The 17673-nt window shown below is 50.1% G+C and overlaps 1 protein-coding gene across 1 annotated transcript in view; it reads right to left on the bottom strand.

The window, feature by feature from the left end:
- The window catches only part of LOC123763886 (uncharacterized), a 229387-nt gene that overhangs the window by 98299 nt on the left and 113415 nt on the right, over positions 1-17673 (bottom strand). The window contains exons 8-10 of the mRNA XM_069339791.1: positions 16483-16611; positions 16146-16366; positions 1881-2040 (exon numbers count right to left, since the gene is read on the bottom strand). Of these exons, the coding sequence (XP_069195892.1) occupies positions 1881-2040; positions 16146-16366; positions 16483-16611 (510 nt within the window). The remainder of the gene's footprint in view (positions 1-1880; positions 2041-16145; positions 16367-16482; positions 16612-17673) is intronic.

Raw genomic sequence — 17673 nt, 5'->3', positions numbered from 1 at the left:
CCCAAGGGAGGTAACCCAAGGGTTTACGTGACGCGGCTCGTGTGACGTCATGCTTGTTTGCTCGTTTTCAATTGGGGAGTTCTGTCCACTCGTTTGTCTATTTTCGTAGTTTTTAACCAGAATAGGGGTTTGTTTTGGGGCGCTTACCTTTCTAGGTGCCTGTCCCAGTCGATGGCAGATATGGACTGCTCCAAAATCACATGTGCATTTCTATAGGCCATTGCTCCTCGTGCCTCTCTGAGGGAGCCAGGTTCTGGCTCGTGGTCTCTGGTAGGCCGGCCGAGCGGACAGCACGCTGGACTTGTGATCCTGTGGTCCTGGGTTCGATCCCAGGCGCCGGCGAGAAACATTGGGCAGAGTTTCTTTCACCCTATGCCCCTGTTACCTAGCAGTAAAATAGGTACCTGGGTGTTAGTCAGCTGTCATGGGCTGCTTCCTGGGAGTGGAGGCCTGGTCGAGGACTGGGCCGCAGGGACACTAAAAAGCCCCGAAATCATCTCAAGATAACCTCAAGATAAGGCCTAGAACTCCACCCACATTGACTGATGCCAAAGTTAGAGATATCCACATCAGCTCTGGGGAGCCATAGGAGCTCCCCCAGAAAAACCAGGTCACACAGAAAGAACTAAAACAGGGCCTTGTAAGCATCCATAGAGGCATCCAAAGAGGAAGGAAACCTCCGGAAGGACAACCCCAGCGGACCCTAGGCACCCAGAAGTGCCTCTGAGTGGAGATGCAGAAAATCATATAGGGAGGGGGGGGGGATGCAAACTCCTGCAACAAAAGACCTTCTGTGGAAGATGCAAAAAACCATGACGGGTCAAAAGGGTCAATGACCCAACTCCCTCCATTCCCCAGGAAGCCATAGCAGAGGGGCGCTGGGCAGAACTATTGTCCATGCCCACTGCCCAGGATAGAAAGGCAGAGTCGAAGGAAGAGGCTTCAAAGGAAGGGCCTGGCAGGTAAAAGACCCAGAAGCCTCAGTGGGACCGAGAGGCTTAACTGCCTTAGCACCCGAATTGAAAGAGGCAGCCCCCAAAGCTGACCATGCCACATTTCAAGCTAAACCCTGCCACGACCCTGAAACCTTGAGACTTTTCGGAATTGGAAGCAGAGGAGAAGGAAAAGAAAGAGAACTATGCCTGATGGGGAGGGAGGAGAAGGTGCAAGCAGAGCCTAGGTCGAATTGACCACCACTTCCAGGTACCTAAACACCAAGCGACGTAACTCCGTGGCATCCAACTGGGCACACAACTTAGACCACTGCAAGACTGAGAAACCTCTGACAAAGAGCGGTAGCTGCCTGATAAGGCAGCTACCTTATCACCAGGAGGGCTTGTAGAATATGGGAGAACAGACGATGGCCAACATGACTCAGGGTTGAAGGTGTCACACAAGTTAAATTAGTTACTTGAAAATTGGAGACCCAAAAAAAAATAATGCAGAATGCTTTATATAACTGAAGGATATATAAATATGTTGACTAAATTAAGATATTTTAAATTGGATTATTGACCCTTATGGTTACAATAGCCACTGCTGTTGACCTTTATAGTTTTCATTACTTTTTTCCTGAGCACACCACATTGTAGAGTTTTTACAAAGCTTAGCAGTTTATGGGTTAATACCAGTACCATCCAAATATTTGATCTATACCTAAGCAAGAAATAATTCTGAAACATCTTGTCAGCAAGGAAGACAGCTCACCTACTAATAAAACCACCAATCTGCCGCCTAAGCTTAATTGTCTAATGCTTCAAAACATCATTTAACAAATATTTAATTGTACCTTTCAGTTTTCATAAAAGCGCATATTACTGTATTAAAGTCAATGTTTCAATGTTTACCTTGAAAATTTTGTACACAAAATTTATACTCACTTATGATGACATGGAACAGCTCTAGATCTTGGAAGACACGTTTACGTTTACGTCCCTTAAGACTATACTGGGACCAGAGAGGGTACGTTCCAAGTCTTTGCATTATTCGTCTAACATAGTCTTTCATGTTTTGGCCGCCCAGCATAGACAGCACATCCACCTGGTATATTACACAATTTGTATAGATTACACAGTACAAAACATGTATAAAAAACTAAAACAATTTTTTATTTTCTTCCCATCACTACTCCTCCATACAATTTTCCTAATAAACCTGATAAACTAATGGTAAACTAAACAGTAGAGATTAAGGAATGCACTAATGAGAGACCAGGTCCTTTCTTGGAACTGCTTGTAACGTTATGTTTTAAAGCAACGTGCCCTACTGGTGGATCAAACCGCACTAGGGATGAGAACGTCAGAATGAAGGTAACTGCAGAAGGCCTGTATCAAAACATGAGAAACCGCTTCTACTCAATGCAGTTCATATTCATATTAAATATGAACATAAATAGTTCATATTTATGTACACTGAATGAGTATATAAGATTGGGTGTATGCTACAGTAGAGTAGGGGGCATGTTTTTGAGCGAATTTGAGATGTACACAAGACTAGCAGCGAAGTATATTTGGAATACTACCGAATCCCTGTTGAAGTCACCGTGTCTGGGGGTGGGGGTATGTTTCATGCAAAATGGGTAAGTGGGTTTTCATTTTCATTTGCCCTATGCTCGATAAGCAATCCTTGAAGAAAGATTGACAAAGCTTAACTTTCATTATCTAGAAAGGCGAAGAAATAGAGGTGACACGATAGAGGTGAGAGAGAATGGACATGATGAAGGGGGATATTAATAGCCCATAAAACGTATCAACACGAGATAGAACACGAAACAATGGGTATAAAGTGGATAAGTTTTAGATGTAGAAAAAACACCTGGGTAAATACTGGTTCGATAACAGGGGTGAAGGCTGAGATACATGATAGTTCATACTCTGTGTTGTACCCCTTTGCTACATGCAAATGGCTGATGGTGGATTTCATTCATTCTTATGGACATTAAACCATCTTTGGATGGGTAATATTAAGCTTCCAGATCCTTCTGAGTAACATTATTGTAGTGTATAAAATGGAGATGAAAGGGGATATTAATAGGGAATAGACCTACTGCAGTTCATCTAATAGATGCAGTTGATGTTTTGGTTAATGTACAATAATAGTCTTATACAAGGAAGACGTCATTGACCATTAGCGATGTCGGTGCAGGGGTCACCCGGGTAACGAAATTCGGCTGGCAAAATACATGACAGAAAGGACAGTACGCTGGACACGTGACCCTGTGGTCCCGGGTTCGATCCCGAGCGCCGGCAAGAAACGATGGGCAGAGTTTCTTTCACCCTATGCCCCTGTTACCTAGCAGTAAATAGGTACCTGGGAGATAGTCAGCTGTCACGGGCTGTTTCCTGGGGGTGGAGGCCTGGACGAGGACTGGGCTGCGGGGTCACTAAAAAAAAAAAGCCACTAAAAAAAAACAAGATAATGCTTTTGCAAACCAACAACACCCTGCCTGTCTGGTAGACATATCTTAAATAAATAGGAAACAGGCAAAGAGTTTAAATGGTACTGTCTGCCCAGCCAGCTGAAATATTGTTCTACTTTATTTTCCAGATCCGGTCACAATGAAAAAACCAGCATTGAATGTAATGAAACGCCATTTTCTGGGCGAGTCCTGGAGGCTTCCCGGAGCTATCCAGACTGAATGGATATGTATAACTTTCTGGCATCAGTCAAGGTGCATGGAGTTCTTGCTTACCGGGGACCACGAGCCAGAACCTGGCCCCCTCAGAGAGGCACGAGGAGCAATGGCCTATAGAAACCCACTTGTGGTTGGGAGCATTCTATGTCTGCCATCAACATCAAAAGGCACCCAGAAAGGTAGGCACCCCAAAACAAACCCCTATTCTAGTGAAAATATTGCTACCGATAGCCGAACGAGTGGATAGAACTCCTCAAACAAAAATAGCAAACTAGCATGACGTCATCTCATCGCCTCGCCACCGTCTGCGCAATCCCCCCCCCCTCCCCGGGAAGGGAAAGCCTCCGCACTGGCTACCCATCTGGCAGTTTGTCAAAATATGTGAAAAACACCGCCGACCGAAGGGAGGGAGGGATGCCGGGGAACCTCTGGGACTCACCCAGAAAATGGTGTTTCATTACATTCAATGCTGGTTTTCTGGGGGGAGCCCCTATGGCTCTCTGGAACTACCTCACCGAAGATAAGGAAAAAGAGGGAAGGAATCGGGAGGCCTACGCAACGCGTCCAAACCAAACCAAAGGACCCTGCAGATGACCCAGGAGACCCTAACCCCCAAACAAGAAGGAAGGAAGGGAACCTGGGCAAAGCAAAACGCCCCCACGGCCCCAGATGCCACGATGCGCAATAAACAGCGAAGAGCCGCAACCAAACAATACACAAAGCACCCCCGGCCTGACGAACCAAGCTGCAACCCAAGGGCCCCACCAGAAAACAGTAGACCCAACCGTCACCCAAAAAGAAGGGGACTGCAGCAAAAGAACAACCTACCACCAGGACCAAAGTAGCAGAAAAACATACCAGAACCGAAGGGGCCACGACAACCGAGGAGAAGATAACCCCCCCACCCCCGGGACCAACGACCAGGACAGCCCCAGAAGTGCAGAATCAGGCCGGATGTGAAAAACAAACCATACAGCTAGCGAAATGGAGCAGAAGGAACAGCAAGACTGAATGCAAACAGGAGCAGACCCGCCATCGCCACCGGAGACAAGGTGACAGCACTCGGCACCAAAAGACAGTCCCGGAACAACCCCAAAGTGAAGGATAAAATAAACTAAACCTATCAGAGACCACAGTACACTTACGCAGTGATAGGAAAACCGGAAGGACCGCCAGGAGCTACCTACTGCTGCCGAGACGAAGAACACAGGCGGGAGATCAACAACAAAGCCACCAGTGCCCACACAAGGGACGAGAACCAGAGACAAAAAATCCCTCCGAGACGCGAAGACCCGTGGGGAAGAACAAACCAGCCGGTACAAGGCTAGACCAACCCGCAAGAGACGCGGGAAACCCCACAGGACCGGACACCGAATAAAGAAGCGCCCCCAACCAAGGGCGGCAAAAAACCAGGGAACAGGAAGAAGCCAACAAGGACACAAAGACCACGAACCGAAACGCGAAGCAAAAACAGCAACCCTGCAACCCGCAGGAGCAGCGCAAGCAGCCTCGGCAGGGAAGAAGGACGTACACGTCACCGAGGTATACACGAGGAGAACTACCCAGGACGTGAACCGCACAAAAATAAAAAGAACGTCCTGGAAAGGAACAGAAAACAGGAGCCAGGACCATAAAGCCAGCTCCACCCAAACCAACGAAAAGGAATCTTAGGGGCAGGAGTGGGCGAACGGAAGCAACACCCACCTGTAGGCAGTATAAGCCCCTCGTATACCATGTACAAAAGACCAAACCTTGAGTATGCAGCCCCAGCACAGAGCCCGTACCCCGTTAAGAAAATTGCAGAGGCATACCCCGAGGCCAGCCCCAGAGCGAAGAGGCACAAGTTACGAGGACAGGGGAGACAAGAACACAACTAGCAAAATTCTCAGAGGAATGGAAGGGTAGAGAATGAGAAACTGGTGAACACGGGCGGTACACAAAGAAGGGGACACAGGTGGAAACGGAGTACCCAAAGAGCCACAAGGATAGGAGAAAGAATCCTGTCAGTGTCAGAGCAGGTAACAGATGGAAGGCAGTAGCCAGCGGAGTGGCGGAAGCAGACACCAGACACATCGCCAAAGGGAGAGAAGAAAGAGCCCAAACGACTCAGGAAACGGTACACCAGTTGAACAACTGCAGAGAAGCAGAACCAAGGAGCCAGAGTCCAATCCCCGCAAGCAGAACTAGGGGAGGAAAACCAGGCGAGGACAAAAACTGACAGGGAGAAGAGAGCACAAAGAAAACGGAGAAAAGATCCAGGCGCCGAAAGACTAAACAAAAGGCACCGAAGACTGAGGCTGCGTCCCACAGTACACTGAACAAGGAAGGCCACGGCAAGACACACACAAAGTGGCCAAGCGAAACACACAACACCTACATCCCACCAAAATTGAGTACCAGCGCCCGCCGACAGCGTCGCCAGACCGCACAATCTCACCTGCAGAGCGGAGACACAACTGTGGCACAACACAGTCGAGCTGAGGAATAACCAGGAGCATCGTCAGGGGAGTACGTCCAGAGATATGTACCCAGAAGAAGCCGAGGTGCAGGACAGAGGCGGAGGTGGCGCCACCCGGAACCACCCCACCCCCAGAAGCAAGGAAAAGAATCGAGGTGAAGTTCCCACATAGAAACCCAGAACACCCCCCCCCCCCGCATCAGGGGGCAATGACTGGAGAAAGAACACAAACGAAAAGACATAGAAAATCGTGAGAGAGGACGCGAACTCCAAAACATGTACACCGCCCAAAAACAAAACAAACTCCCCGAACCCTGTGCCCGAGGTACAAACCGCACCACCCGCCCGCCAGTGGCGCGGTTCGTATACCAGTCATATGGACACATGTCGTACACACACCAGCAAGAGGATGTAGCAACTACGAGGAACGTCGGGACAGGATGGAAAGACGAAGGGAATACAAAAGAAGGAGAAAGAGAATCGAAAGAAAACAGGGCGAATGGAAGAAGACTAACGAGCCCGAGAAGGGACTAGAAGGAACCACACGGAAGTCAGCAGACATTCCAATAATATGGGAAGAATCGAAGAATGTCACGAACCCTCAAGAATCTTACAGAGGTACATAAGCAGGGAAGGGGTGAAAGCACCTCCAGGAACGACGGAACCGACGGACCCGAAGGACACGGAACCGAACCTGGGGAGAGGGAGACCCCGAAACCAACAGGAATGCAGAGGGGGAAGGAATAACCCCCCCACCCCCCCCAACCCCCCGCAGAGGAACCGCCAGCCCTGCTCCTAGCGGACAAAAACCCCAAACGGGGCCAAACAGGGCTAAGCCCCCCCAGGCAACTCCTTCCCAACCTCGGGAACCTCCACGGTTTGACCCAGGGCCGTGCCGTTCCGCACAAGCCCCGGCCTCACAAGAAAAAGCCGGGGCAGTCGTAAAACTCTAAGGAAGGGAGTCCACTGATCAGACCCTTACACACGACTGGAGGAACAGGCTCGAAGGCCTCCACTGCCACCCAGGAAGAAGAAACCCCCCCTCCCCCCTACTCCCCCCCCGAGACCACCAGAGTCTCAAAAACCAACGAAACCCGGCCCCGACCCTGAAACCTCAGACGTGTCGGAGCCGGAAGCAAGGGGGAGGACCCAAAAGCTCAACCGAAGGGAAAGGACCAGGAGGAGTGGACGGAACCAGAGCTGAAGCGACCCCCACCCCCAAGGCTGGGGCACCATCACCACAACGGGGCAGTCTTGGGGCATCCGGGGCTGCAATCAACCAAACGCATTGCAGCAATCCAACCCAGCCTGCAACGTGGCTGCTGCCTGTACTCACACAACAGAATGAGTGGCGTGGGAAAACTGGAGTATGAATAGACAACCAACACCACATGACTCCGGGTCAAGGAACCACCGACCCAACAAGCAGCATGGCAGAAGCAAAACCGGTGAGTGTCACCCTGAGACAAGGGGACAGAGCAGCCATCAAACTCACAGGAAGTCTCTGTGAAAGAGTCCCCGTGGGGATTTCCAGGGCCCTTAGCCTTGAGTACACTCTAAGGGAAGCTCAGGCAGGGTACTGCGAACCGGCGCCCAAGTCTACCAAGCAAACTGCTAAAAGCTGAACCCTCGCGCCGTGTAATATCACGGGGGGCCAAACGGGAGACTCCACCAAGCAAAGAGAAGAACAGGGAGACCCCCCCACCAGGCAGAAAACAAAAACTAAAGAAAACCCCCACAAGAGGACAACGTACCCAGGCGGAACAGAGCCGGCCGCTATAATTGTAGAAGAATAGCTGTGCAGTAACCCACATCCCTACCAGTGTCGAAAACAACCTCCTACACAGAGACAAACTAGGGCAAAAAAAACAGCTGACCCCAAGGGTGGCCCAGTACCGAGCAGTAAAAGACACAGCGGAGGTAAATACCAAGGTGACTTGTGGAAGGAGGCCCCAAGCCCCCAAGGGTAGTACTTACAGGGCACCTAGGGAAGGAAACCCTAGGCGCATGCAGCCCGAGTACCGTGGATTATCACTCCTGGCTCACACACCACCTGTAGAGACAGCCCACACCACAAGGCACAGAACTGAAACAAAAGTGGAGCCAGAGGCACCCGACTGGCCAGAAAACCCATCAGCCAAGAACTGCCAGTTGAATAGCCGGCACAGGGGCTCTGGAGCACCCCCTTCCCCTTCCCGTGGAGGGGGGGGGGGGGGGTTGCGCAGACGGCAGAGCAGTGACGTGATGACGTCATGCTAGTTTGGTATTTTTGTTTGGACGAGTTCTATCCACTAGTTCAGCTTTAAGTAGCACTCTTTTTGCCAGAATAGGGGTTTGTTTTGGGGTGCCTACCTTTCTGGGGTGCCTGTCCTGGTCGATGGCAGACATAGAATGCTCTCAACCATAGGGGGTTTCTATAGGCCATTGCTACTTGTGCCTCTCTGAGGGGGGCCAGGTTCTGGCTCGTGGTCCCCGGTAGGCAAGAACTCCATGCACCTTGACTGATGCCAGAAAGTTATACATATCTATTCAGCCTGGACAGCTCCGGGGAGCCTTAGGGGCTCCCCCCAGAAAACGCAGTAAAGGCAATAAAGCCAATGAACATTAGGCTCAGCTACCTGGCCAGAAGACAGCTGTACCGTATGAAGAACATGTATGTCCCAGACCCAGAAGATCCCTTCGTAGCAGAAAACACCACCAGCGACTACGAGATCCATGAACCACCACACAGAACCAGAAGAATCACTCTCCAACAAAAAGTGATCAGACATATCCATGATGAGGCCTTCCCAAGCCCTCAGATACTAAGCGGTCTGCCAGACGATCCAGATGAATGGCCCATCCCGGACCCAATCTACACCAAATGAAGAATAAAGAAAGAAAGAAAAAAAAAATAAATAAATAATAAATAAAAAAAAAAAAAAATAAATAAATAATAATAATAAATAAAAAAAAAAAAAAAAAAAAAAAAAAAAAAAAAAATATATATACATAAATAAAACACCTACAAAAAAATATAAAACCAAAAAACCATTTGTGGTGGCGTCAGAAGTGTAACTACCCTGATGTTTCTAAGATTAGCCTCCTTCAGCCAACTCCATCGGCTCTAGTGCTTTAGGACACCAACAAGGTCACAAACACTAGCCCCCCCAGCCAATGTACTGACAACCCAACATAACACACACGCAAACAAACAACACATACAAAAATGTCAACCCATGGTGGACAGGCCACCGAACTTTCAAACCTCCTCTCTCTCTACACCCACATCCTCTTCCTGAATTTCATCTCCCCATCCCTCTACCTCCCCCATCCTTTCCATTCCCTATGGACATCAAAGCAAAAGGCAATAATAGTATTTTCTGTGGGGAGCCCCTACGGCTCCCTGGAGCTTATCGGGCTAATGTATGTTATATTAGATCGGGACATTAGCTAAGGAGTTCAGACCTACCAGGGACCAGCGCCAGAACCTGGCCCCTTCAGAGAGGTTTCAGGGAGCTATGGCCCTGGAAAACCCCTTGTGGTTGGGGTTTTCCTTATCTGCTATCGACCGGGGTTAGGCACCCAGAAAGGTAGGCATAACAAAACAAACCAAACATGGTAAAAACTAAAACAAAAACCGAACATAGAGGTAGAAACTCCCTACAATCACAAGGAAACAAGCAAACAAGCAAACATCACACTTTACTGCCGCGCCGATCATCCGCGCAGCCCTCCCCGCCCTGGGAGGGGGAGGGGGTAGCCCCGGACCTACCGCGCCGGCTGCCAAGCTCCAGTTCATTCGCTAATGTCTACCGGGATTGACGCTTCTCTGGCCTCAGTTTCCTAGGCGGTGTTTGCCTTGTGTGGCGTTCACTGTCATGTGTTGTGTTGTGCGGTGGCCAGGAGTACTTCATCAGTGCCGGGGCTGCATGTGCTTAGTGGCTGACTTCCCTAAGCGCCCTGTGAGTACCGCCCTTGCGTAACAGGGTTATCTTCCCTGGGGTGTTCGGGAACCATTCCTGTAGAGGTTCTTGCTGCTCGTCATTTGCTTCCCCCTTGGGGCCAGCTGGGGCTTGGGGCCCTTGTTTGGCCCTGGGTAGGGATTGGTATTGTGCTGGTTAGGGCGTCAAGGTGTTGCTCAGCCTGCCACCTAAGCGGCGGCCGGTTTCTGTTGCCTCTAGAGACGGTGTACTTTTGCAGGGTTTTTCTTTTGTTTTTAATTTTTCATGCCTGGTGGGGGTCTGACTAAGGTGGTTATAGTTCCACTGGTAGTGTTTGGCGGCCCTCTGCTAGGCCTCCGTGATTGTACACGTCTCAGGGGTTTTCAGTGCTCTAATCTACCCTATTGTTATGTTTGGGTTTCTTAACCGGTTAGCAACACCTTGCCCGGGCTTCCCGTAGTTGTTACCCTACGGGCCCTGGAAACCCCTGTCTGGGCTCGGGGGACCATTGAATGTGTCTTCAGGGTTCCAACCCGTCTTGTACGGGATCGTTGGTTGCTGTTCCCTTGTCTCCGGGTGACAGTCGCCATTTTTACCTCCGTCATGCTGCCTGTTGGGTCACTGACCAACCCGTTCTCGCAAATTTAATAAGTCAATATTGACTTATTAAATATGTGCATAGGTGACATACTTAACATAATAGTTTCCCTTGAAAAGCTTCATAGAAAACACCGACCTTACCTAACCTACTTAGTATGTTAAGATAAGCATCTTATTGCTTCGTAATTACAATTATTACCTAACCTATACCTATAATAGGTTAAGTAACAATTGTAATTACGAAGCTATAAGATGCTTATTTTAACATACTAAGTAGGTTAGGTAAGGTCGGTGTTTTCTATGAAGCTTTTCAAGGGAAACTATTATGTTTAGTATGTCACCTATGCACGCAACTAATAAGTCAATATTGACTTATTAAATTTGCGAGAACGGGTTGCACTGACACCTTGACCCGGAGTCTTGCAAGAGATTCTCTGCTTGTTCTCCAGTACTCTCCTGATGTTATTACTGTTCAGAGTACAGGCGGCATCCGTGTTGCAAGCTAGGTTAGGTTGCTGCAACATGCTAGGTTGGTTTCCCACTCGAATGCCCCGTGGCCGCCCCGTTTGGTTAGGTGCTGCTCGCCCCTTTCCCTCCATGTTCCCGGCTCCGGACCGTCTGCGGGTTTCGGGGTCGGGGCGGGGTTTAGTTGCGGCAGAGACTCGGGCGGTTTTCGGGGGCTGCCCCGTTCGGGTTGGGGACGGAGGTTTGAACCTGTGCCTCCTGCCAAGGCTTCTGGGTCTTACCAGCGGCCCTTTCTTGTTGCCTTTCCCATGGACTCTTGCTTTTCTTTACGGGTGGAGGGCTTGGAGGACGGCTCTGCCCCTGGGCCTCTGTTGTTGGTTCCCGGGGCTGTGGGGGTTGCCTGCTAGCAGTTCTGGGACGGTTTTGCCCCTGCCGGGTTTTTTTCTGCTGTTGGGCGACGTTTTTCGCCCATCCAGTCTGCTAGCTTCCCACATTTGCTGGCGTTTTTGTGTATTTAGCGTCAGTCACAGCCCCTGCTGGCGGCCATTTTCGTCTGACGGTTTCACGGCGTGGCCACCAGGGCGGCGTTGCTGTTTGTTTACATGCGTCTGGGTGTGCGAGCGAGCATCTCGGGTGAGTTTTCAATTTTTTTCAGGGTTTTTGTTCTCCTGTTGTCGTTTCTTTGTTTTTCTGGTGTTTTCTTGCCGTTGCCTGTTCCTCTGGGAACGTTTGGGGTGTTGATTTTGGGTCTGAGCCTTTGGGTTTAGGCTCAGTGCCCCTGGTATGCTTGCTCCCACACCTTGTCCCTCGGTTTTCGGTCTGTTGGGACCGTTTTCCCAGGGGGTTCTGCTGGGGGCTGTACTTTGCCTTTCAGTGGTGTTCTCCGCCGGCAAATGTGGTGGTTTGGGCTCCCCCTGGTTCGATTCTGGGTTCCTTTGGGTTCCTTGGTTTCGTTCTGGAGGTTTCTTCCTCTTGGGCCCCCTTTTGTGAGTTCAGGGGACTTTGTTTCCTCGTGTGACCCGGTTCTGCCTTCTGGGGTTCCGGGGTCTTCCTGGCTTGCAGACTGATCTTTTTGGGTCTTGGCACATGTTGTGGTTGTGCTGGGACTTTGCGGTTTTGCTGTCGAGGTGGGCCTTTTGATGCAGTTTTGTGCCTTCTTTGCCTGGCCGGCGTAGTGCTCTCTGCCCACTAGTCGGCAACTTGTACTTTTACAATATATGTCCTCACCTAGTTGTGCTTGCAGGGGTTGAGCTCTGGCTCTTTGGTCCCGCCTCTCAACCGTCTATCAACAGGTGTTTAGGTTCCTGTGCCTATTGGGCTCTATCATGTCTACATGTGACATTGTATGGGGGTCAGCCTCGTTACTTGTGTGTGGAGTCACCACATTACTTCCTAGTGCTTTCCCGTTACCATTCTGACACTAAAAAAAAAAAAAAAAAAAAAAAAATATCTGTGGCTCTTTTGGGTACTCAAGTTTCCACCTGTGTCCCCTAGTGCGTGTGCCCCTTGTGTTACATGGCCTGTCCTTATCAACCCTGTCGATTCCCTTGGGTATCTTGAATGTGGTGATCAGGTCTCCCCTCACTTCATCTTCCAGCGAAGTGTGGTTTAATTCCCGTAGTCTCTCCTCATGACTTGGGTAGTGTACTTTTTCTTTCTGAAGGGGTTCTGTTCCCTTCTCTGTAGACTGGGCGCTGGGGGAACAGCTTGCTCTGTTGCCTCTCGCTTGGTCCCGCTGTTGGTGGGCGCTTTGAGTTGTCTTCCGGCCTCTGCTGGCGTCGGAGGACGGCTTCTCCCCCTTGGGGGGGGTTCAGAGCTGGCGGGGTGGGCTTCTTCCCCTGCGTTTCGTCATTTCCTCTTCGTGGGTGCGTGGGGCGTGGTCGATCTGCCCCATCCTTCTGGGCTTCCCGTCTGCTCTTTGCAGTCATGAGCTTTTCCCGTCTGCAGTTCTTCTGGACTTCTTCAGTCTGCGCCCTGGATCCTATGCCCTCCTCGGAGGACGGTTGTCTCCTGTTCGGATTCTGTTGGGGCCGGGTGCGTGGATGGTGGCCCTGGACCTCCAGGTCACTTCTTGGCACGTTCCTCTCCAGTTTTTTTGGGGCTAGCACGGTTGGTGGTGGGACTTCAGGTTTGCTGTTTTTATTGCCTTCCCTATTTTGTAATGGGCACTTCGTACACTTTTTTGCATCTTTACCGGATCTTAGTGCCCTGTCTGAGTCTGAGATTCGGTGTCTGGCCTACCTCAACGACTGGCTGGTGTGGGCTCCCAGTCAGTCCGCTTGTCTGCTCGCCAGGGGATGGTTCTTTCCAGATCGCCGGGTTTGGTTTCCTGGTGATCTGGAGGTTTTTCCATCTGTTTCCGTCCCGGGTGCGGACCTGGGCCTTGTTTAAGGCTCTTGGGCCCCTCATTGTCTTCCCTCCAGAAGTGTTACTGCGGCTGTGGTCCCGCCTTTGGCTGTTCAGGAGGGTGTCCCGGGTTGCTCAGCGGTTGCTTGGCCGGTTGTGCGGGAGTCTGCACTTTGGCGTGCTTGTCTGCCCGCGGAGTCGGGTTTGGCTACGGCGTCTGTTGGTTCCTGCGGAGACTCCCCTTCCGCCTCTTGCATTCATTGGGTTCCTCCGGGGATCTTCGTGTTGGTGCTGCGTCACCAGCTTCCTCTTTGGGGTTTTTGGGGTTCCGTGCCTTGGCACCTCCCCGAGCCTTCGCTCGATGTGTTCACGGATGGGTCGTCTCTCGGCTGGGGCTTTGTGACTGGTGCTCACCAGGTCGGCCGAGGTTGATGGAGTCTGTCCGTCGGGCTCACAGCACGGTTCGGGTGTTCATGGCTGTCTGGTTTGCGCTTCGGAGGGTTTGGGTTGCTAGGTACTCTACCATTCAGCTCTGTTTGGACTGTTCTCTGGTGGTTCTTGCCGGAACCACAGGGGTTTGGCTAACCGTGAGGTTCGTGTCCGGGTTGTGTCCTGCGTCCTGGCGGACAGCTGTCTCGGTTCATTCCTCTTCGTGAGTTGGCCAGTCATCGCCAATTCGTTTTGTTGGCTCTGTCGGGCGTATGGACTCCTGGCCATGGACGTCTTCGGGTCAGCGTGGTCTAGGCGTCGCCCATTTTGTGGCGCCCTTTCCCACCTGCGAGGACTTCACGGTGGATGCTTTCGGCAGGACTGGTCGAGGTGGGGGGTACCTGTTCCTCTTCTCCCGGTCCAGCTGTTGCTTCGGATTCTGGATCGGTTGCAGCCCATTCCCACGAGAACAGTCCTTATAGTTCCATGGTGGCCGGCCCGGCCTTCTTTTCAGACGCTGCTTGATAGGTGTCCGTACCCGGGGCGTTTTTCCTGAGGCTTCGCCTCTTTCAGCAGGCCGAATCGGTCCTGTCCGTGACTGGTTCGGCCTTCTCCTTGGCTCTTCGCGTCTGGTATTTTGACGCGGGTATCACCATCTCTATGGTGTTCAGGTGGCTTTGTTGACGGTGTCCCACCTGGGAGCTTCGTCTTGGAGACAGTATGACGTTTCTTACGTTTTCTCGTGTTTTGTTTCCCCTCCGGCCTGCTCATGCGTCGCCTGAGCCATCCTGGTCCTTGTTCAGGGTGCCTTCAAATCTTCCCCTCAGTTTGTGGTAGCCCCTTCGGTTCAGTTTCCTGCTCTTTGGTACTGGTGGTAGCTTTATAGGTGTGCAGCCTTTCTCTGTCCTGGCGCCGGTCGGGACGGCTGCTTTCCGGAGGGGTTCTTGGGGTATTGGTACTTGATTGGTTTGGCCGGGGGGTGCATCCTGTGTTGTGCTTTTTGCTGTTGCCGGCGTATCGTGTCTGGGGATGCGCTGTGGTTGATCCGGTTTCTTCGTTCCCTGTTTTCAGGGCTCGGGTCTCCCAGGTCGTCCGCAGTGTTTTCATTCCTCCAGCCTGCGGTCTGTCTTTGCGCCCGTGCTGTTCAGACGTTTGCAGCTTTTGCTGCTGTGTTGGTGACGTCTCGGGCTCATTTCGGGCGCAGGGATTTGTGGGTCGCACAGGTTTTTGGCTGCCCATCCTTATGTGCATCTGTTCTTGGGCGTTCTTGTTGCCTTGGGTCGCAGGTTTGCGACCGGTTGTCTTGGCTTTGCGTTGCAGAGTTTGTGGCGGCCGCCTCCCGGGTTAGCCCTTTCTTTTCCTTCTCTTTGGGTATGAAGCTCCAGGGAGTCGTAGGGGCTCCCCACAGAAAACCAGCGTTGAATGTAATGAAATGCCATTTTCTGGGTGAGCCGCGGAGGCGCCCTGGCAACCCTCCCTCCCACCGGTTGGCGGTTTTTTCGCGTTGGTTGAAGCTTAGCTTCCAAACTGGAGCTTGGCAGCCGGCGCGGTATTTCCGGGGCTCCCCCCTCCCCCTCCCGGGGCGGGGAGGGCTGCGCGGATGATCGACGCGGCAGTAAAGTGTGATGTTTGCTTGTTTCCTTGCTTCCTTGTGATTGTAGGGAGTTTCTACCTCTATGTTTGGTTTTTTGTTTTAGTTTTTACCATGTGGGGTTTGTTTTGTCATGCCTACCTTTCTGGGTGCCTGACCCCGGTCGATGGCAGATAAGGAAAACCCCAACCACAAGGGGTTTTCCAGGGCCACTGCTCCCTGAAACCTCTCTGAAGGGGCCAGGTTCTGGCGCTGGTCCCTGGTAGGTCTGAACTCCTTAGCTAATGTCCCGGTCTAATATAACATACATTAGCCCGATAAGCTCCAGGGAGCCTCCGGGGCTCACCCAGAAAATGGCGTTTCATTACATTCAACGCTCGTTTTTTGAACAAATTTATCATTCACATACTTCTTTTTTAGTTCATTTTGTCAGGGGACAGGAAACCCATGTATATATACTTTTGAAGCTTGTATCAAGGTCTTCCCAAGGTCAAACTACCGACCTTCCCCACAATACAATTCCACAACAGTTGCCTAACTCATGTACCTATTTACTGCTGGAACAGACACATTAGGTGAATGGAAATGTGACCAACTATTAAACTAAACCAACTATCTCACTAAGATCCCTCCAATTGTGCATCAAGAACAAAGCCAACTGTCTTAGGAACCCCGTACTAGTTTATACACAACACTTACCAAAGATTTTCTAAATGCATTATCAGATCGTAATTTACTGCAGAAGTTCTCTAACTCCAGAGGAGTACTGAGAGGTTGTGGTAGAAAGTCTTGTATTAATAGAGTATCCTCTTTCTTTTTAAACTTGCTATTCATATTCAGTCTTTCAACTATATTTTGCAGATTCAATATATCTAAGCTTTGATTCTTCAATTGATTTAAAATCAAATCCATTTTTAAATCTGCAAGAAATTAAAGATCGATTTAATAACGTACTTTTATTTTTAATACAGTACTAATAAATTGTGAAAATTTTATAGATACACAAGTAATGTTCAATTACACAGTCCATACTTACTCAAATTTTGAATTTCTGAGTGTAAATTCACATTTACTTTCACCGCGGGAGTGTTTTCATCAAGCTGGAGACTCCTGGGTGCAAGTGGAGTCCTCTTCAGTGAAGGATTTGCTTGTCTCTCCAGGTTCCCTAAAATTAAAGGAAATTCAAAGTGTAAACAAATAATATGCAAGACATTCCTCATCCTTAAAAATATATGAATAATGGAAACTGCAAGAGACCCACTGGTCCATACAAGGCAGCAGCTGCTTACATCCACGAAAAATGCAGGAGACCCATTATTCCATACAAGGTGGCAGCTGTTTATATCGACGAAAACTGCAGGAGACCCACTGGTCCATACAAGGTGGCAGCTGTTTACATCCATGAAAACTGCAGGAGAACCACTGATCCATACAAGGTGGCAGCTGTTTACATCCATGAAAACTGCAGGAGACCCACTGGTCCATACAAGGTGGCAGCTGTTTACATCCATGAAAACTGCAGGAGACCCACTGGTCCATACAAGGTGGCAGCTGTTTACATCCATGAAAACTGCAGGAGACCCACTGGTCCATACAAGGTGGCAGCTGTTTACATCCATGAAAACTGCAGGAGACCCACTGGTCCATACAAGGTGGCAGCTGTTTACATCCATGAAAACTGCAGGAGACCCACTGGTCCATACAAGGTGGCAGCTGTTTACATCCATGAAAACTGCAGGAGACCCACTGGTCCATACAAGGTGGCAGCTGTTTACATCCATGAAAACTCATGCCATGCGTTATAATGTAGAAGAGAATGAGGAAAATGAAGCAGTTGAAACACTTGATTTTTGGAGAGGACATTTACGCGGAACTTAGAGAGTTCTTTGCAGAACTTTACAGTACTGCAAAGTACAGTATTTGTTGTCAGGCAAGGAAGTAAATGAGATGAGAGGTCGTAAATGTGCAATATGTCAAGTTTTGTGAAATGCATGATAAAGGTACAAACAAATTTATACCAAAGCAGTGATGCAGAACTAGTAAACAGGATTTGGTTCAACAAAAATTGCGAGAGGGCCAGAGACCAAAAAACCAGCGTTGAATGTAATGCAACGCCATTTTCCGGGCGAGTCCCAGAGGCTCCCCGGAGCTATCCAGGCTGAATGGATATGTATAACTTTCTGGTATCAGTCAAAGTGCTTAGAGTTCTTGCCTACCGGGGACCACG

The sequence above is a fragment of the Procambarus clarkii genome, chromosome 5, assembly GCF_040958095.1.
Source record: "Procambarus clarkii isolate CNS0578487 chromosome 5, FALCON_Pclarkii_2.0, whole genome shotgun sequence".
Lineage (NCBI taxonomy): Eukaryota > Metazoa > Arthropoda > Malacostraca > Decapoda > Cambaridae > Procambarus > Procambarus clarkii.
Note: the sequence above shows the minus strand (reverse complement) of the source record. Positions and strands in the feature narration are given on the sequence as shown.